Source organism: Aulonocara stuartgranti, assembly GCF_965226115.1.
Source record: "Aulonocara stuartgranti genome assembly, chromosome: 10".
Classification (NCBI taxonomy): Eukaryota; Metazoa; Chordata; class Actinopteri; order Cichliformes; family Cichlidae; genus Aulonocara; species Aulonocara stuartgranti.
The window spans coordinates 14,167,397-14,184,187 of NC_138946.1; the positions used below are offsets into that span (position 1 = coordinate 14,167,397).

Here is a 16,791-nt window from a genome sequence, read left to right on the forward strand (position 1 = left end):
TTTTTATTTTTCTGCGTTGCACCCCGGTTGCCTAGGCCGGGGTGTAACATATGGGGGCTCGTCCGGGATGAGAGGTCGAGAGGTCCCGGGATCGCTGGAGGGTCCGAAGGAGGGACAGCTTCGGCCTTCTGTCTTCGCTGGAGGGTCCGAGGACCGCTTCAGCCTCCGTCTGCCTTCGCTGGAGGGTCCGTGGGACCGCCCCAGCCTTTGTCGTCGCTGGAGGGTCCGTGGGACCGCTCCAGCCTTCATCCGCCTTCGCTGGAGGGTCCGAGGGACCGCTCCAGCCTTCGTCGTTTGCTGGAGGGTCAGTGGGACCGCTCCAGCCTCCATCAGCTTCGTCTGCCTTCGCTTCAGCCTTCGTTTGTCTTCGCTGGAGGGTCCGTGGGACCGCTCCAGCCTTCGTCTGCCTTCGCTGGAGGGTCCGAGGGACCGCTCCAGCCTTCGTCGTCTGCTGGAGGGTCAGTGGGACCGCTCCAGCCTCCACCAGCCTTCATCCGCTTTTGATCAAACATTTCACTTGGGGTTACATGTTTGATTTTTGGGTGGGGGGAAATGTTACGTTTCGGTGTTGTCAGTGTTTTGTTTTTGCGTGACTGTCATGTGTTTCCTGTTTTACTTTGAAGGTTTGTTGTTATCTTAGTGTGTTCAGTTTACATTTTCCCTGTCTCGTCAGTTCTAATTTGCCCCAGCTGTGTTTCCCTCCTGTGGTCCATTCCCTAATTGCTCCTTCTATGTATTTAAGCCCTGTGTTTCTGTATGTCATTGTCGCGATCTTCCCCCCCCCCGTTGTAAATAGTTTGACGTCTGGTGTTTGGTGATGTAAATAAATGTGGTATTTTGCTTTAAATCTCGTTTTGGGATTATTTTTATTTTCCTTATTTTTATTTTCCTGCGTTGCACCCCGGTTGCCTAGGCCGGGGTGTAACAAATGGCTTGAGCTTTTTCATGTTGTTGTACATCATGGATAAACTGATGGGAGATGCCGCTGGCCCTGCTTTTAGTGCTTTGAGATCATTCAACATCTGTTTGTTGTGTGGGTCCTACTTTCTTCAGCAGCCTAAGGGCATGCGCTGGATTAGTTTAATTGATTAGTCTAAGTTGGCTGTTGGTGTTAATGTGATCATAAATTATGTGTCTCTGTGTGTTAGCCCTTGTACCATCCCTTTTGCCCCATGTCAGCTCCAGTCCCTCCATGACCCTAAATTAAATAAGTGAAAGAAGATGAATAGGTGGATAGTTTTTTAATCAAGGTGTAGGTCTGTTCTTATGGGCCAATTAAAATCTATTTTTAGAGATATGTAAATAGAGATCAAGTCTTAGACTTAGACTTAGTCTTAGAGCTTTTTATTGTCATTGTGCAGTTTCTTGCACAGCGAAATTGGGTAACTGGACCACAAAGGTGCAAAAGTAAGAAGAAGAGAAACCAATGTACAACGAAGGCGGAAAAAAATAAATAAATAATTAAATAAATAGAATAAAATAAAAAACAGTGTATATGTATACATATGTGAGTGGAACATTGTGTATGTGTAGGAAACATTGAAACAGACTGGGACCTAAATAATTGCACTGTTATGTGACGGCTGTGTGCAATAACAAACTTCCAAAGTACAAACATTAACATAGGCAGGGGGAAAACAAAACACACAGCATACATGAGTGTAGATAAGAGTAGATCACAACAATGACAAACTGAAACACAGGGCTTAAATACATAGAGGGAGCAATCAGGGAATGGACAACAGGAGGGAAACACAGCTGGGGCAAATCAGAACTGACGAGACAAGGAAGCGTAAACTGAACACACTGAGATAAGACAGAGACCTTCAAAGTAAAACAGGAAACACATAACACAGACTGAACAAAGACACAGACTCACATGCAGGCACTACAACAGAGGGAACAGAGACGTGGGACCAGGGCAGACACAGACACTGACTGGACACAGGGATATAACGGACAGGGGAGACAGCAACTAAGGATTACACAGAGACAAACCATAAGACATGACTCTAACAAAAACCCAAAGACTATAAATTATAAATAATATAATAAACTCAAAAAACCCTGGGTCAACGACCCAGGCATCCTAACATGCACAAGCCAAAAATATTGCACAGAACATTTAAAGACCGAGATATTGCACATAGATGATCAACAGCACTGTCAGGGTGGATGTGTTGGGGAAGTCTTTGCATTAAAGTCACCACACTATACAGCCACCATTACGTGTTATAGTAGCATGTAAACAAACCGCTGAGCATGTATGCAAGCATTTACTGAATTAAAAAGACCCATGGTGACCCATATTATATTTGTGGCATTTACTTGCATGAGTGAACACAAGCCTAGGAAAGCCTTTGGACCACATGTTATCACTGACAGACAATATCTTTTAGATAAAGCGTATGGATACAGAAAATCCAGACTTTGTTCCCCCCCTTGTTTACTTTCAAGGCAGTTAGTAAATGGTAATTGGTCATTTATGGTAACTTATAGCAGCACATTGTTTATCATCGCATCTTTTAAAGCTCCTTTATTCTAGCTACAAATGTGTAAAGGTAGGAAAAAAATCAATCAAATCTTGCTATTAAATGCCCTGGACTTAACGCTGAAACTTAAAATTGTATGTATAAGATGATTTATATGTATAGAAACTAGGTTTTTCTACAAGGTATATGAAGCTAGCTACTGCAAAGCAGTAATTTCAACCAAGCCACCAGCTCAGTCCATAAAGCATCATTGTTGTGTACAAACATGACAAAGCAATGAGCCTCCCCCATACTAAGCTAAGTACTCTCATTTTAGAAAACCACTATTGTATTCTGAAGAATATATTAAAAATCAGGTGACACTTTGTAATTAAAAATTTGTTTAAATTAAACAAATCATATATTTTTCTTTGCCTGGAGTATTGCCATTATTCTGTGTCTGTGTTCTGGAAAATACAGATACCGCATGAAACATGTCTGCCAAAAGCTTATCACCTCGTGTTCATATCGGGTCTGTGACAGGGAGCGAGGCAAGAGAAGAGAAGATGAGGCAACGGGAGCAATAACAACTATGTGTGTGTGACTGTGTGAGACAGGGAGAGTGTGTGTGTTGTATGTGTGTTTGGTTAGTGTGCATAAGGTGGAAGAAAAAATGAGAGAGGCCGAGAGCTATAATGTCAGTCTTTCTCACTGTGACATTAATTTGTAAGCTGGAAAGGTGCTACGGTGATGCCAGGCTTGGGTGCATGGGCTTGTGTCTCTGAGTAATTGTGGAAGCACATGAAGCAAAACGCCCGTGACAACTCAGCTAGTTATAATTAATTGAATGGACATGGCACAGGTAGAGTGCTCAGACTCTTTCTCTTTGTCCACATACACTTAAGCTCAAGGCTTCCTTCTGCCGTGAACATACACACACCCAGCACTTAGATGCAAACAGGTGGTGGAGCAATACCAGAAATATAGCGTGTTTTCTTCTCGTTGTGCAGCATCATCTGCATTTTCCAAAAAAACATCCCCCTCCCCCCTTAAATGCTCCATTTAGACACATTCTCCTCTACCTAAAAGACTCCAATTATCAGCAGTTTATGTGATAGAAAAAAATACCAACCTTTTTTTTATTTTAGACCACTGACAAATAAATTTTAATTGCTACTATTTTAATAGCAATTTAAAGCAGCGTGATTTTGGAAAGGCTTTGGAGGATTTTGTATTTTGTATTTTTTTGGTGGCACAGTGGGGCTACTTCTGATGAAAATTATTGTTGTAGTGACACCTGCTGGATATAAGGTGGAACAGGTTCTTCACCATCCTTGAAAGTCTCATCAACTTCTCCTCCATTCAACTCGTCTCTGCTTTTGCTAATGAGGTGAATAAGCAGGCGACATTTGTGTGGGCTGTAGAACTGAAATTTGAGGCCTTCCTTCTCTTATTGAGCTAAAATGATTTAATCGTGAGAAAGGTTTTCAGGCTTACATCCATCTAAATTAACAGACAATCTGTTACAATATTTTTGATTTCATTCATAAAATCGGGAGTTGCTCATTTATGTTACCTCCCCTGTCACTGATAGGAGTATCTTTATTTGCAGCACTACACTGTTATTGTTTTATTGCATATCTAGTAATACTTTAAACCCAGCCTAGTTTCGATCCTTCAGTCTACTGCATCAAAATACAATTTTATTAAAATAGCATCACAACTGTTATCAAAGAATCCCTGGAACACATTCTGTAAACATGCTCAGTGTGTTTATTTGTGAATTTCAGAAGTAATACCACTAATCAGCTAAGCTTTGTTTTCTCTTGAGTAAATCCGAACCACTTTACCACAGCTGCTCAGCATTTGCATGAGGATCTCCATTTCCCGGCAATCAAACCTAAATCAGCATCGGTCTCTCATATTCTTTTCCAAGTGCTGCATCGAGAGCACGAGTGAAAACTTAAGATGCCGTTGTGGTTTCAGATAAGCAAGTATAACATTTGCATTAGCAGGTTATTCATGACATGAAAGACACAGTGCAAGCGGTAAAAATCGCCTTTTAGCCGTGCTTTCAGAAGCCTCTTTGAGGCTTGATTTTACAGTAGCAGAGAGATGCATTTAAGCATGACTATGACTGAGAAGCATAAAATACACTGTGGACCTGCAGATCCTTTTAGTTTATAAGACTCATTAGAGTGTCACTCTTATTGCTGTATGTGTAAACAATGTTGACTAAGTTATTTCATAAAATTTCCATAGTGACTATTCATCGTGAAAATGGCAACTGTGTATGTGTGTGAAATGGGACACGAACAGAGAAAAACAAGCTGCCTGATGAGTGCAAGTGTTTCATTTCATGTAAAGTTCCTACCGCAATTGAAGTCGTCATGCTGTATATGGAACAGCTTCAAGAGTCAAAAAGCATTAAGCCAATTCGTTTAGGAACTGGGTTGAGCCAATCTGGGAATGCTGCAAATACTGCAGAAATGCTACAGGCCTGAAACTTGTAGGTTTCCACAGCTGGATTCATAATGACACAAACACACTGGTTTAAGCCAATTAATGCCAGCATGCACAAATAAATCCATGATTCATGGAGTGATGCATGTTACAGTAAAGTTCTCAGTGATTATTGTATTTTCTGTTCAAATATAACTGTTTGTTTTCCACTGTGTGTGTTTGCACTTATGTGATGGTTAAACAAAGACTTAAAATATGGGATCCCGTGGAACAGGCATATGTGTGTGCCTGTCCAGTGTGATTTTTAGAAGCCTTGGCCACCCTCCTCTTCCGCTAGGCTGCTGCAGGGAATATCCCTGCATCTGCTTTTGCATTGCTCTCGAGGGATACCTCCAAACACCAATCACACATCACATGGACACACACTAATAACAGAATTCTCGTGCATGTGTCCTTGTCTCTACATGGAAGCTCACCGAGCCTTTCTCGTTGTTTGTGGGCGTCACTGCCTATGGCTTTAATAGTATTTGCACAAAAGAGAATACACCATTGCGAAGTGAGAATCTTCAATGCTGTTTTTTTAATATTATTATTGCTTTGCAATTATTATGAATCCTGTGAAAAGCACATTTACATGTCTCAAACATGCAGGGCAGTTTGTCCAGCTGTGAGCTGCTGGTTCCAGTCTTTCTGGCTTATTCTTAGAAAACATTTTTCTACCCCACCAAGCATTATAGGTTGTTGTGTTCAGTTTGTCCTGACACGTTAACTGTTGGTGTCCCCAGCTTACCTTAAAGGCAAAGAATACATGTGATGAAGCAGAATTATACAGATTGAGCAAACTTGGGTGATCTAATGAACTGAAAACAGCACCGTACTAGAGTTTTGGGTTTTTTTTAATTCCACATCTCTACATCCCTAAGGAAAGGAGTCCAAAAGCTGTGGGCCACCACAAAAGTTTTACTGTTCCTTGATTCATTAAAAAAGCAATCACCTGTACCTGTAAGTGTGTATATTTATGCAGTTATTTTATAAGTGAATTAGATATTCCAAAACCTTGTTTTCAGAGAAGTACAGCAAATGATTCTCCATGGACATTCAATGCTTGTTCAGTATAGTCTCTAAACATGTCACTGGTAATACTTCCCAACTTGGTGACTGTATTTTCATGTGGTGTTGCAGTTTGCTGTATAAAACTGTACTTTATGCATATTTAGGTTGCAATGTGACCTTCTTATACTTAGTTTTTTCCCCATGCTGCTGTGTTACAAACAGCCACCAGAGGAGGCAGGAGACATGCACAAGACCTGGAACCAGAGACTCTCTTAATCACATGTTGTCTTTAAGTAACAAACAAAACCGCAAATATGCCCAATCATTGTCAGATGAACATCAACTAAAAAAGATGAAAAGCAATCGCCAGTCCTAATGACAACCTTCCAAACTAAAGGACCGGCAATTATGAATTCTCCGCCACTAAAATGCAACACTCCTCCAGCAATTAGTACAAACATGACGTTTCACAAGTGATTCTGAGTCTCTCCTGACAATCTGCTCTTCATTAAGCTGATTGCTTGCTTGTGTAAACTACTTCTTTGGTTGCCACTTCCCCTTAGACTGTCTGCCTCGCCTCACAGCCTTGTTCTGATTAAAGAGGAACCTCATAAAAACACCACTGCCTATAAACGATTTCCTCATTACATCAAAGTCACACGGAAGTTGTAAGCTGCTTTTACAATTGCAACAACGCAGAGGACCCACACACCATCACAGTCACTCTATAAAACATGGCACTAAGGTGGACAGGTCTGGTAAAAAGTGGCTAATTCAAGCCTAACTCAGCAGTGATCGGTCACATTAAGTTTATTAAGGCACCAAGTAGGATAAGAGCCGTAACATATAAGAGAGCTACTCAGCTAGATAAGTCATAAATGAGTGATATAGCTAATATAATTTTGACATTCGACACCTCGTCCATAACGACACAGAAAGTTTACCATTGATTGTTTCAACAAAAATATTGCAGCTATTTCTGGTGAGCTCCAGAAATGTAAAATCAATATGACATAAAGGAAAATGAAAGGCAACAACTACAGATCCTTAACTCGCAACTCCCAAAACTTGTGTTTTTATGCTACTGTTGTGAAACTTAAAAGCCTCATTATCGGTCATCAGTGCACCGTCATGGTCAAAACAACACATAATTCTTGAAAATCCATCTGAGCTTTATAACGGGAAAGAAAAGTTTGACAAATGCGGTAAGAGACAGCTCAGTCATAACGGGAACTCTCTGTGAAGTTGGATAATTTATGGGTGTCATTTATGGTTTGTCAAACATTGCCTTGAACTGACCACTGTCTGATGGGAAACACAGACATGGGATTAAACCACACAAACACACACACACACACAGAAAGCAGCTGTAGCTGAAAAGTGCTGAAGAAGAAGAGCAACACAGCTATTTGGTTTAACTTACATACCGCTTGATTTTTTTGAGATATGTTGAGTGAACGCTGCACATGTTTAAATTTTGCTACTTTTTTTTAAGACATAAAATTGAATGTCATTTAAAGGAAACAGTCTGTGAGCCTTTAATAGTTTGGTTCATATAAATGAAAAAAATATATATATATATATAAACTGCATAGCACACTGCAGGCCCTTTCAAAGGGAGAAGAACAATATAAATACATACTCGGTTAGAAATTTTGTACCATGTTCTCATAATCATAAATACACAATTCATACATTTCCAGCATTGCATTTTAAAGAGAATAAATATGTCTATGCTCTGTAAATGTCTCGTAAAGAAATTAGGGTGTAATGAAAATACTTTTATTGCTACAAGAGAAAACATCAACAAAACTGTAATTACAATAGCATACAGTTAGAGGGATGAATCTTACTGCTAAAAAGACACAAATAACCTGAATTTGAATTTCAAAAAGATTGAAAAAATTCTTTTAAAAAGACAAAAAGTTGCCTGAGTTGCTGAAAGACCCACTCATCCATGCAAAGTGTCTTGAGTTTAAGGCCCCAGGTGCTTTATCTGTTAAGTAGTAAGACTTAATTGGAAAGTCTGCATTATGATTCCCAGTGCAAGTCCTCGCCCTGCTCAATTATTGCAGAAGTAAACAACTGAAGGTTATAAAGAGCTGGACAGTAACACCCCTCCTCATAAAGACAAGTCGTGTAAACAGGCAGTCCAAAAGGGGCAAGAGAGGAAGTTTCTCTTATCCTCACTGTTGGGAAAATAGATCTTTAAACAGATTCTGAAGTGCTCAGAAAGTTATTACAAACACTTCTTGTGCAGTTGAAACTGTACATTATACATAGAGATTTTTGAGCACATTTCCTCCGTGTTCATTTTTTTGGAATCCTTTAGTCGCTGATATTTCCATTTTTATAAGTGGTACATGCTGTAGCCCAAAGGAGCAGCGTACACTCCTAAAGGGGAAATGGGCAGGATGGGTCTGTGGTGGTGATATGCAGAGGAGTATGACTGTCCATATAGTGACATGGCACCCAGTGACAGTGGTAACCTAAAGCCAGGGTGTAAAGCTCCAGCAGCAACGGCTGCCACTGCAGCCGTCTTGGCATCAGCAGCCATCTTGAGTTTCTCCAGCTCGGCCTCCTGGAGCCTCTTGGCTTTGGCTCGGCGATTCTGGAACCAGATCTTCACCTGAGTCTCTGTGAGAGTTAAGGAGGAGGAGAACTCGGCTCGCTCGGCGATGGACAGGTATTGCTTCTGCCTGAATTTCCTCTCCAGAGCGAGGAGCTGGGATGTGGTGAAGGGTGTGCGGGGCTTCCTGTTGGTCTTGTGTTTCCTCAGCTGGCAGGCAGGACTGAGGTGACCTGGGAAAAGAAACAATTAGGATTTAAGAAGGGTCATTAAATCATTTGATTATCTCAAAATTTGATTTGAATGTAAAAACTGAGTAGTTGGCTACAGCCTACCAACCCCAGCCAGATAAATAATACTATTTACACTCTAGCCTTACTTTTCAGTAAACAACCAATTAACAGAATGTGTCTTTGCAGCACAGCTTACAGAGAATTACTTTCCAGTATTTAGGAAAAAAAACTGAAAACATCTGCAGGATACTGAATAATGAAATTAGCTATAAATAAGTTTCATGGCGTTTAATATGAGAGGAGAAACTTACGAGGTTGTGTGGAAAAGGCGCTGGTAGTAACCCACGGTGCGCAGTCCTCTGACTCTGATGTTTCAGACTTCACTGGCGACGAGGGGGCAGCAGTTAAGCTCTTTTGGCTTCCCCCGGGAGGGGTGCACGTCTCCCGGCTCACATACAAGGAGTTTAACCCCGTCGGGGACAAAGCCACCGAACTTTCCTTCGGTGTAAAGCAGGCGGACTCTCCACTCCGGCTGTGCGTCTTTCTCCCGGACATGAGCGCCTCCACGCTGAAGGGGTGATGCCGACGCACCACGGGAGATGCCTTCTCTTCCCCCGACTCCTCTGTCAAGTCCGCACGGCTGCTGTCCTCCTCGGAAGAACTGCATCCCAAGTCGTTAAAACTCTCCTTGGAGGCCATCTCTCTCCTCCGGGTCTCCTCCGTAAAACAGGTGAACTCCACGGAGACGAAGCAGTAAGTTTACCCAGGTGTAACTCACTCCTACGAGCGTACTGTTCAGCTGTCAAGTTGTAGTGTGAGAGCGAGTATGTAGACTCGGCACGTTGACACGGCTCAACTTAGACCAATCACAGCAGCCCAAAATGTTTATGGGCGACCACGTGCTGCTTTCAGGGACAACATAGAAAACTCATATTACTTGGTTATATTTGCGCAAATAACGATTATGATTATTAGTAGGAGGTGGTAGTTAGTCATCTGAAAGGGGCAAATTCCCAAATGAAGTTAAAACACGTTTTTCTTCTTTTTTCAGGTTTTATTTAATTTCGAAGAATCAGAAGCTTGAATTTTCTCTTATCTGTTGTTTGCTAACCGCCGTTTATTTGTTAAAGTGAATTTTTCCACATTGCCTGCAAAAACAATAGCTCTGCAGCATTATCACATGTTAAGCTTCAGTAATGGATTAGCTCTAACTCTAACCTCATGAGAGTGCATGTGTAAACACGGGCCCTATGCAGATAATTATGGAGAGTTATACCCGGAGATGAAACACTGATCCCTTTCTTCTTCATCTCTCTCGCTCTCTGCTTTGTTTGATGTTCTTTATATTGGGACTTTCCGCTGTATCCGACATTTCTGTTGTGTGGTATGTAAGTCCGGCATTTATAGAAACGTGTCACATTGAGATTTCTGAGGATGTTACTTAACTGCATGGCCGATTTACTGATGCTAAAACCTTAGCAAAGTCCAGCTTGGGTGTGAGGCGCGACTGGACACAAATTAGATTAGACTTTCACGTGTTTCTCTCCGTGTCTGTGACCGACACGTTCGTCTTCCTGGCCTAAGATTTGATCCCATTCATTCTGCAAATTAGACATGAAGTAACTCATTGTCAAAGTCTGTGAAGAAACTCAGTGGGATTTTTCTATTGAGAATTTGATGTTTTACACTTGTTCCAGACATTTATCTGAAAACTCTGTCTGACTGTCCTGATGGTGGTTAGCTTAAAGAATGGCCCACTTATCTTATGATCATTTTTCCCACAGGCGTGCCTGCATCAGTTATTTATTATTTCTCAACTACTTGCACATATTTAACACTCAACAGTCCTACCACTAAATGATATGTGCTATTTTGTATCACATTGATTCAGCATACTCGCTATATCTAGGCTTTGGAAGCAGTGCCATGACGGCCAGTGGAGAGCTGTGGGAATAAGTTACATTTTTCATAATTTTTTATCATACTCGCTCTTGCATCTTTAAATGCTCTTGCCCAAAAAGCTCTGTCTGCCCAGACCGGTCAGATAGTTCAGCAACAGAAAAAATGAGTTATAACAGATAGCATACAGATTTTTGAGCTGTTTTGTTTCAGGGTTTGGACTCACAAACCGTGTGCAGCGTCATCATTACTGCTTTCAAGTTTACTTGAACTGTGACCACATCTTCCTCCACTGGGGCAAGAGCTGAAAGTGCCATTTGTCTATCTGTCAGCAAGATTTTACAAAACCTACCAAACCCAATTTCATGAAACTTCACACACACACCGGGCCCGTGGGAAGGCGATCAAACCCAAGAGTAACGTTAAGCCATTGCTGGAGACATTATCATCAAAAAAGGTAGTTCACTGAGTGTTCAGGTCTTTAGGAGCTAGTAGCGGTAAATAAAAACACTTGTGTTCAGTCTTGCAGGCAACAACACAACATTTATTGTTTTTCACTCGTGGATGAGGCACGAAAAGCAGCTCTGCAGAGTAAATACAAATGGAAAACTGTAGGGCTGCTGCTCATTCTTTCTTTAGAGGGGTCTCAAACTAGCTCCTGGTGGGTGTTATGCCAGTGTGTTCCTGACACATTCACGGAAGAAAAGCCTAGACTACAAACAAGGGTGTTTTAAGCAGTTCAGCTGCGCTGTTTTCTGTGGGAGAGAATAACTGCGTTTGGCATACCCTTTGGGCTTTGTATGCCCAAAGGGTATGCCAAAAAAAGAACAAAAAAAAAGAAAAACCAACTATATAATACATTAAAATAGAGTGGGAAAACACCAGAAAGCTTATAGGCACTTTTCAGTACACAAAGTGCTTTAAAAGAAAAAGGCACTTCTTTTTCAAACATCCCTGGGGAGGGATTAATAAACAGCAAATAAAATAATTTATTTCAGCACTTTTATGTGTAGCTAGCAGGCTTGACTAGCTTGTATGTCAGCCTTGTGGAACAGGACTCTGTTCCCAGGAGGTTGCTGCTGCTGTCTTATTAAAGTGGGGTTATTTCACAGACAATCAGAGGTTTGTGAAGGCGCCAGTGAGCGGCCAGATGAAAGGGCCGACTCCTCAGGGGAGAAACTGTTGCCTTTTTTGCAGGATCCACCTCCTTCCTCCTCCACCTCTCTCTCTCTCTCTCTCTCTCTCTCTCCCTTTGCCCTGCAGGCACCTTGTCATTCAGTCATATAACTCATTCTTGGCTCACTGTCGTTGGCATGTTACCTCCTTTTGTATCTCAAATCTTCCCTCTAACTCTCTTTAATGCTTCATAATGTTTCATTGCATCTATTTCTTTCTGTCTTTCTTCTCACATTCTGCCCATTGTGCATTTCTTCGCTTCCTTCTTGCTATATTTGGTCTCACTTTCAGTATAAAAACCTCAGATGTAAAGACCGCACCTCCATGCAACACATGAGAAATTGCTGAAAGAGGCAGTATTCTAGCTGCATGAGTTGGGCACACCACATAGTTAAATCCTTGTTGGTTTGTGTATCAATCTATCTTTCAACCTGGCTTAAAGAAGTAATTGATTTGTAATAAAGGAACCACTGGCACTAATCAAATCAATTATTTAATTACAAGTACTGGGAAAATATGACCCATGTGACAGCTGTACAAGCTGCATCCTGTCACACTCCACCCAGACAAAGTAATATCAGCTGTTAAGTGATAATCTTTTATATGTGCTTTGCATTAGCAAATTTATGGGCTATATGTGTGTGTGTGTGTGTGTGTGTGTGTGTGTGTGTTACATGTATTTATGGTTTAGACGTGCAAATTGTTGTGTTACCACAGATCTAAAGCAGATTTCACAAGAAGAGTAGAAGGAGGAATAAAGGAAGGAAGGAAGGAAGGAAGAAGAGGGGGGGTAAAAATAAGAGGGGTGCTCTTCTGGGTGTAGCAAAATTACCCACACGTCCCACTTCCTTTTTTCCATAATATCATTTAAGCTTGATAATAGCGAAAGCAATTTGTCTGAGCATGTTTGTGCGTGTGTGTGTGTGTTTACTGTGTGGAGTTCTGTACTGTATGCGTGTGTGTGTATCTGTCAGAGAAGCTTGAGAGGCCTGTGGTTGTGCGAGTCGGGCACACCTCAGAGCATTGTAATTACAGCAGAAGCTTTGAAGTGGTGGAATGTTTGGTTGGGATAATCAGCAGGCTGGACTGCACTCACACACTATTTACATTCCCAATAAATCACTCATTCACGTTATAACGCTAGCAAATGTTATTATCTGTGCTGATACAGATTTGGTAAATTAACGTGTTAGAGGGTAAAATGGGATCACTGTTTTTATAGTACTGTTTATGCAAAAAGGGCCCAGTTAGGATCCAAGCACTGCATGATATGCTATTCACAATGTTTCTTTAATTTCATCTTACCTCTTTAGCATCCTCTTTTTAAGCCGGTTTTCTTCATATTGGCTGCTTTTTGCACACAGAAACTTGAACAGCAGATGGGCGGGGCCAAGATGCCCACGTTAAGGTTGCCCACTCTCATGACATCATCCACCTTTAAAAACTGGTCTCTAACCAACGGTATAAAGCAGTTTGATTAGGGATTACTTGTACATATTTTTTACATTTAGTAATTAAACACAATAAATTGTCAGATTTTATGAACCAGAAATTTCCTGTAATATTTCATAATTATGTGGCTAACTGAGGAAAACTAAAAGCAGAAAGTTATCCATTTTTTTATGCTGCTATGTAACATTAAAATTTTATATATGAATCTCCAAGTAGTAATCATATAGACTATCTGCTGCATTTCTTGGGGTTATCACTCATTAAACTCAATATGGATTCTCTAAATCCCTAAAGGTCAGTGAATCCCAGGAAGGCGGCAGGTCCTGATGGAATACATGGAAAGGTTCTCAGAGCATGTGCTGACGAACTGACCGGAGTCTTCACTAAAATCTTCAACCTTTCCTTGTCATCAAACACCGTCCCGCCCTGCCTCAAAACCTCCACCATCATCCCCATCGCCAAGAAGACAGCTGTGGCCAGCCCAAATGACTACAGGCCTGTTGCACTTACGCCTGTAGTGATGAAGTGCTTTGAGAGACTGGTCTGTCAGCACATCAGGGCCGGTCTGCCTCCCACTCTGGACCCCCACCAATTTGCCTACAGGACAAATCGTTCCACCGAGGACGCTATCACCATAGCGCTCCACACTGCGCTGAGTCACCTGGAGCACCGAGGAAGCTATGTGAGAATTCTCTTTCTGGACTTCAGCTCAGCATTCAATCATATCATCCCGGAGATCCTTGTCCAGAAACTGTCTCACCTGGGACTCTCCACCCCCATCTGCCTCTGGATCAAGGACTTCCTGACAAATAGACCACAGTCTGTCAGACTCGGCCCCCACCGGTCCAGCACCATCACACTCAGCACCGGGTCTCCACAAGGATGTGTTTTGAGTCCCCTCCTGTTTACGCTCTACACATCCGACTGCTCCCCTACCCATCTCTCAAACACCATCATAAAGTTCGCGGATGACACCACAGTGGTTGGACTCATCTCAAGGGGGGATGAGTTGGACTACAGAGATGAGGTCAACAGACTGACTGAGTGGTGTTCAGTTAACAACCTCCAACTGAACACCACGAAAACTAAAGAACTTATCTTGGACTTCAGGAAGGGCAGAGCAGACCCGGCCCCACTTTACATTCACGGGAGCTGTGTGGAGAGGGTACACTCCATGAGGTTTCTGGGCGTGCAGATATCTGATGACCTCTCCTGGACTGCAAATACTACAGCGGTGGTTAAAAAGGCCCAGCAGCGTCTCCACTTTCTGAGAGTGCTCAGGAGGAACAACCTGGAGGAGAGGCTGCTGGTGACATTTTACAGAGCCACCATAGAGAGCATCCTAACGTACGGCATAACAACATGGTATGCAGGGTGCTCAGCTGCAGACAGGAAAGTACTGCAGAGGGTCATCAACACAGCCCAGAAGATCACTGGCTGCTCTCTGCCCAGCCTGGAGGTCACTGCAAACTCTCGGTACCTCAGCAGAGCTGGCAATATCATCAAGGACCACTCTCACCCCAGCAACCAACTGTTTGAACTATTACCGTCAGGCCGACGGTACAGGTCACATAAAACCAGGACAAACAGATTCAGGGATAGCTTCTTTCCCAGAGCTATCACCGTAGTAAATAAGCACAAAAACAATTGAACCTATTCCATACCGTCACTGTCATTATATTATGCTGCTATTCATACTGTCATTATATTAATGCTGCTATCCTGTATATATTGTACATACTATTGTTTGAGTACTTACGATTGTTTTTTTTGTACTTTTTATATTTTACATTTATATTTATTATTGAAACTTGCACCAAGGGAGTGGCACTCCAATTTCGTTGTACTCTGTACAATGACAATAAAGGCTATTCTATTCTATTCTAAAGCTAAATTGTGTTCCACAGTTATGCAACATGTCAGTCTTTAAAGTTTAATTAAAGCTCTGTTTTGTTTGAAAAGATTTAATGCTATCCAGCCATCCATTTTCTTAACTGCTTATCCACTTCGGGGTTGTGGTAAGGTGCTGGAACCTTTCCCAGCTGCCATAGGGTGACAGGCAGGGTACAGCCTAAATGGGTCACCAGTCTATCACGGTGCTAACAGAGCGACAGACAAGATTGGTCAGTTTAGAATCACCAATTACCCAACCCACAGGCACAGCGCCAACATGGAAACTCCAGCAGATTCAAACAAGTTCTTGGTGTGAGGTGACCGTGCTAGCAACTGAACCTCAATGCCACCTATTTACAGCGTAAAACTCTAATAAAATAAAATAATATATTATCAAATAATTTAAGTGATGTCTAAAGTTGACGACAATCCCTTGACTTCACAAATTCAGACATATGCATAGGCGTGCATACACAAAAACAGACACAGTCCTGTACACACAGGGAAGTGACATTCTTCTCAGTAACGCGAGTAACTTGTCAAACCAGTGGGACATGTAATAAACTGACTCATGCACGCTTGAGCTAATCGCATCGTTTTTATTGTCTTGTTATCTTAGTACTGTCACTCATCTCATCTCTGTATCACTCATCCACTCCTCCTCTCTTTGCTCTCTCTCTCTCTTCCTCTCTCTCTCGGAGCCGCTGCCTGTAATGTGCCTAAATGACTACCTTCAATGCTACAATGGCGCCAGAGCCAATTAGCTGTTAACACGGGAGACAGATCTATTCAGAAGCCAGAAAATGAGGCCTCCTGTAACGTGAAAGATTGATGCCCACTTTGCTAATGACAAGAGAAGGAGGTAATCCGTTGCTTGGCTTGATCCTGGGCTATGTTACAGGATAGTCAGCTGATGACTGTGAGCATGCAGGGGAGGGCTCAAGAAAGTGGCAGTGGACTATAGGTCATTGTAGGAGTTGAATAAAATATTGAAACAACACAATATGTTGTTATTTGATATTTTACAACATTACACACACACACACATGAAATCAGAGAAATTTGTCAACTACAAGAGATCAAACAAGCTACTGTTTTATTCACTTGTCTTCTACTGTAGGTTGTATTGGGACATTAGTGGAAATATTGAAAAATTTGCCTCATAACAAAAGGAATGTGTCGGTGCAATGCAGTTAGCAAGTGTCCTTTGAAGGTGATAATTGCTTGGGAAACAGCCAAATGCAATTATATTTTTGGAACTCTTCTTTGCGCTTTGATGAACACTACCTGCGCACTAATGTGAGTTCATAGTTTCACCCTAACCCATCATTATCGGGCCTTATTTTCATTTTATGACTATTTCGTTGGCTGCATTCAAGCCTGACCTTGTCCTAACCTTTCTTTGTACCCAACTGAAAATGTGCAAAAAGGCTGGCATTCTTTTCACCATGCATGTAAGCTCATTTAATGCATTTTTGTTGTGCATTTCTTAAGCCACTGAGCTCACTGTTGTATTTTCAGTTAGAATAACTAGCATAAACATAAATACAGAGACGGGTAGCTTCATATTAATTGGGTAAAA

The 16,791-nt window shown here is 41.7% G+C and overlaps 1 protein-coding gene across 1 annotated transcript; it reads right to left on the reverse strand.

Moving 5' to 3' along the window:
• Positions 1–7,495: 7,495 nt before the first annotated feature.
• On the reverse strand, positions 7,496–9,630 carry msx2b (muscle segment homeobox 2b). Its single transcript, XM_082548645.1, has 2 exons — positions 9,101–9,630; positions 7,496–8,789 (listed from the first exon to the last, which is right to left on the reverse strand). The coding sequence occupies exons 1-2, from the start codon at positions 9,486–9,488 to the stop codon at positions 8,338–8,340; spliced, it is 840 nt and encodes a 279-aa protein (XP_082404771.1). The 5' UTR covers positions 9,489–9,630; the 3' UTR covers positions 7,496–8,337.
• Between the last annotated feature and the right edge of the window lie 7,161 nt (positions 9,631–16,791).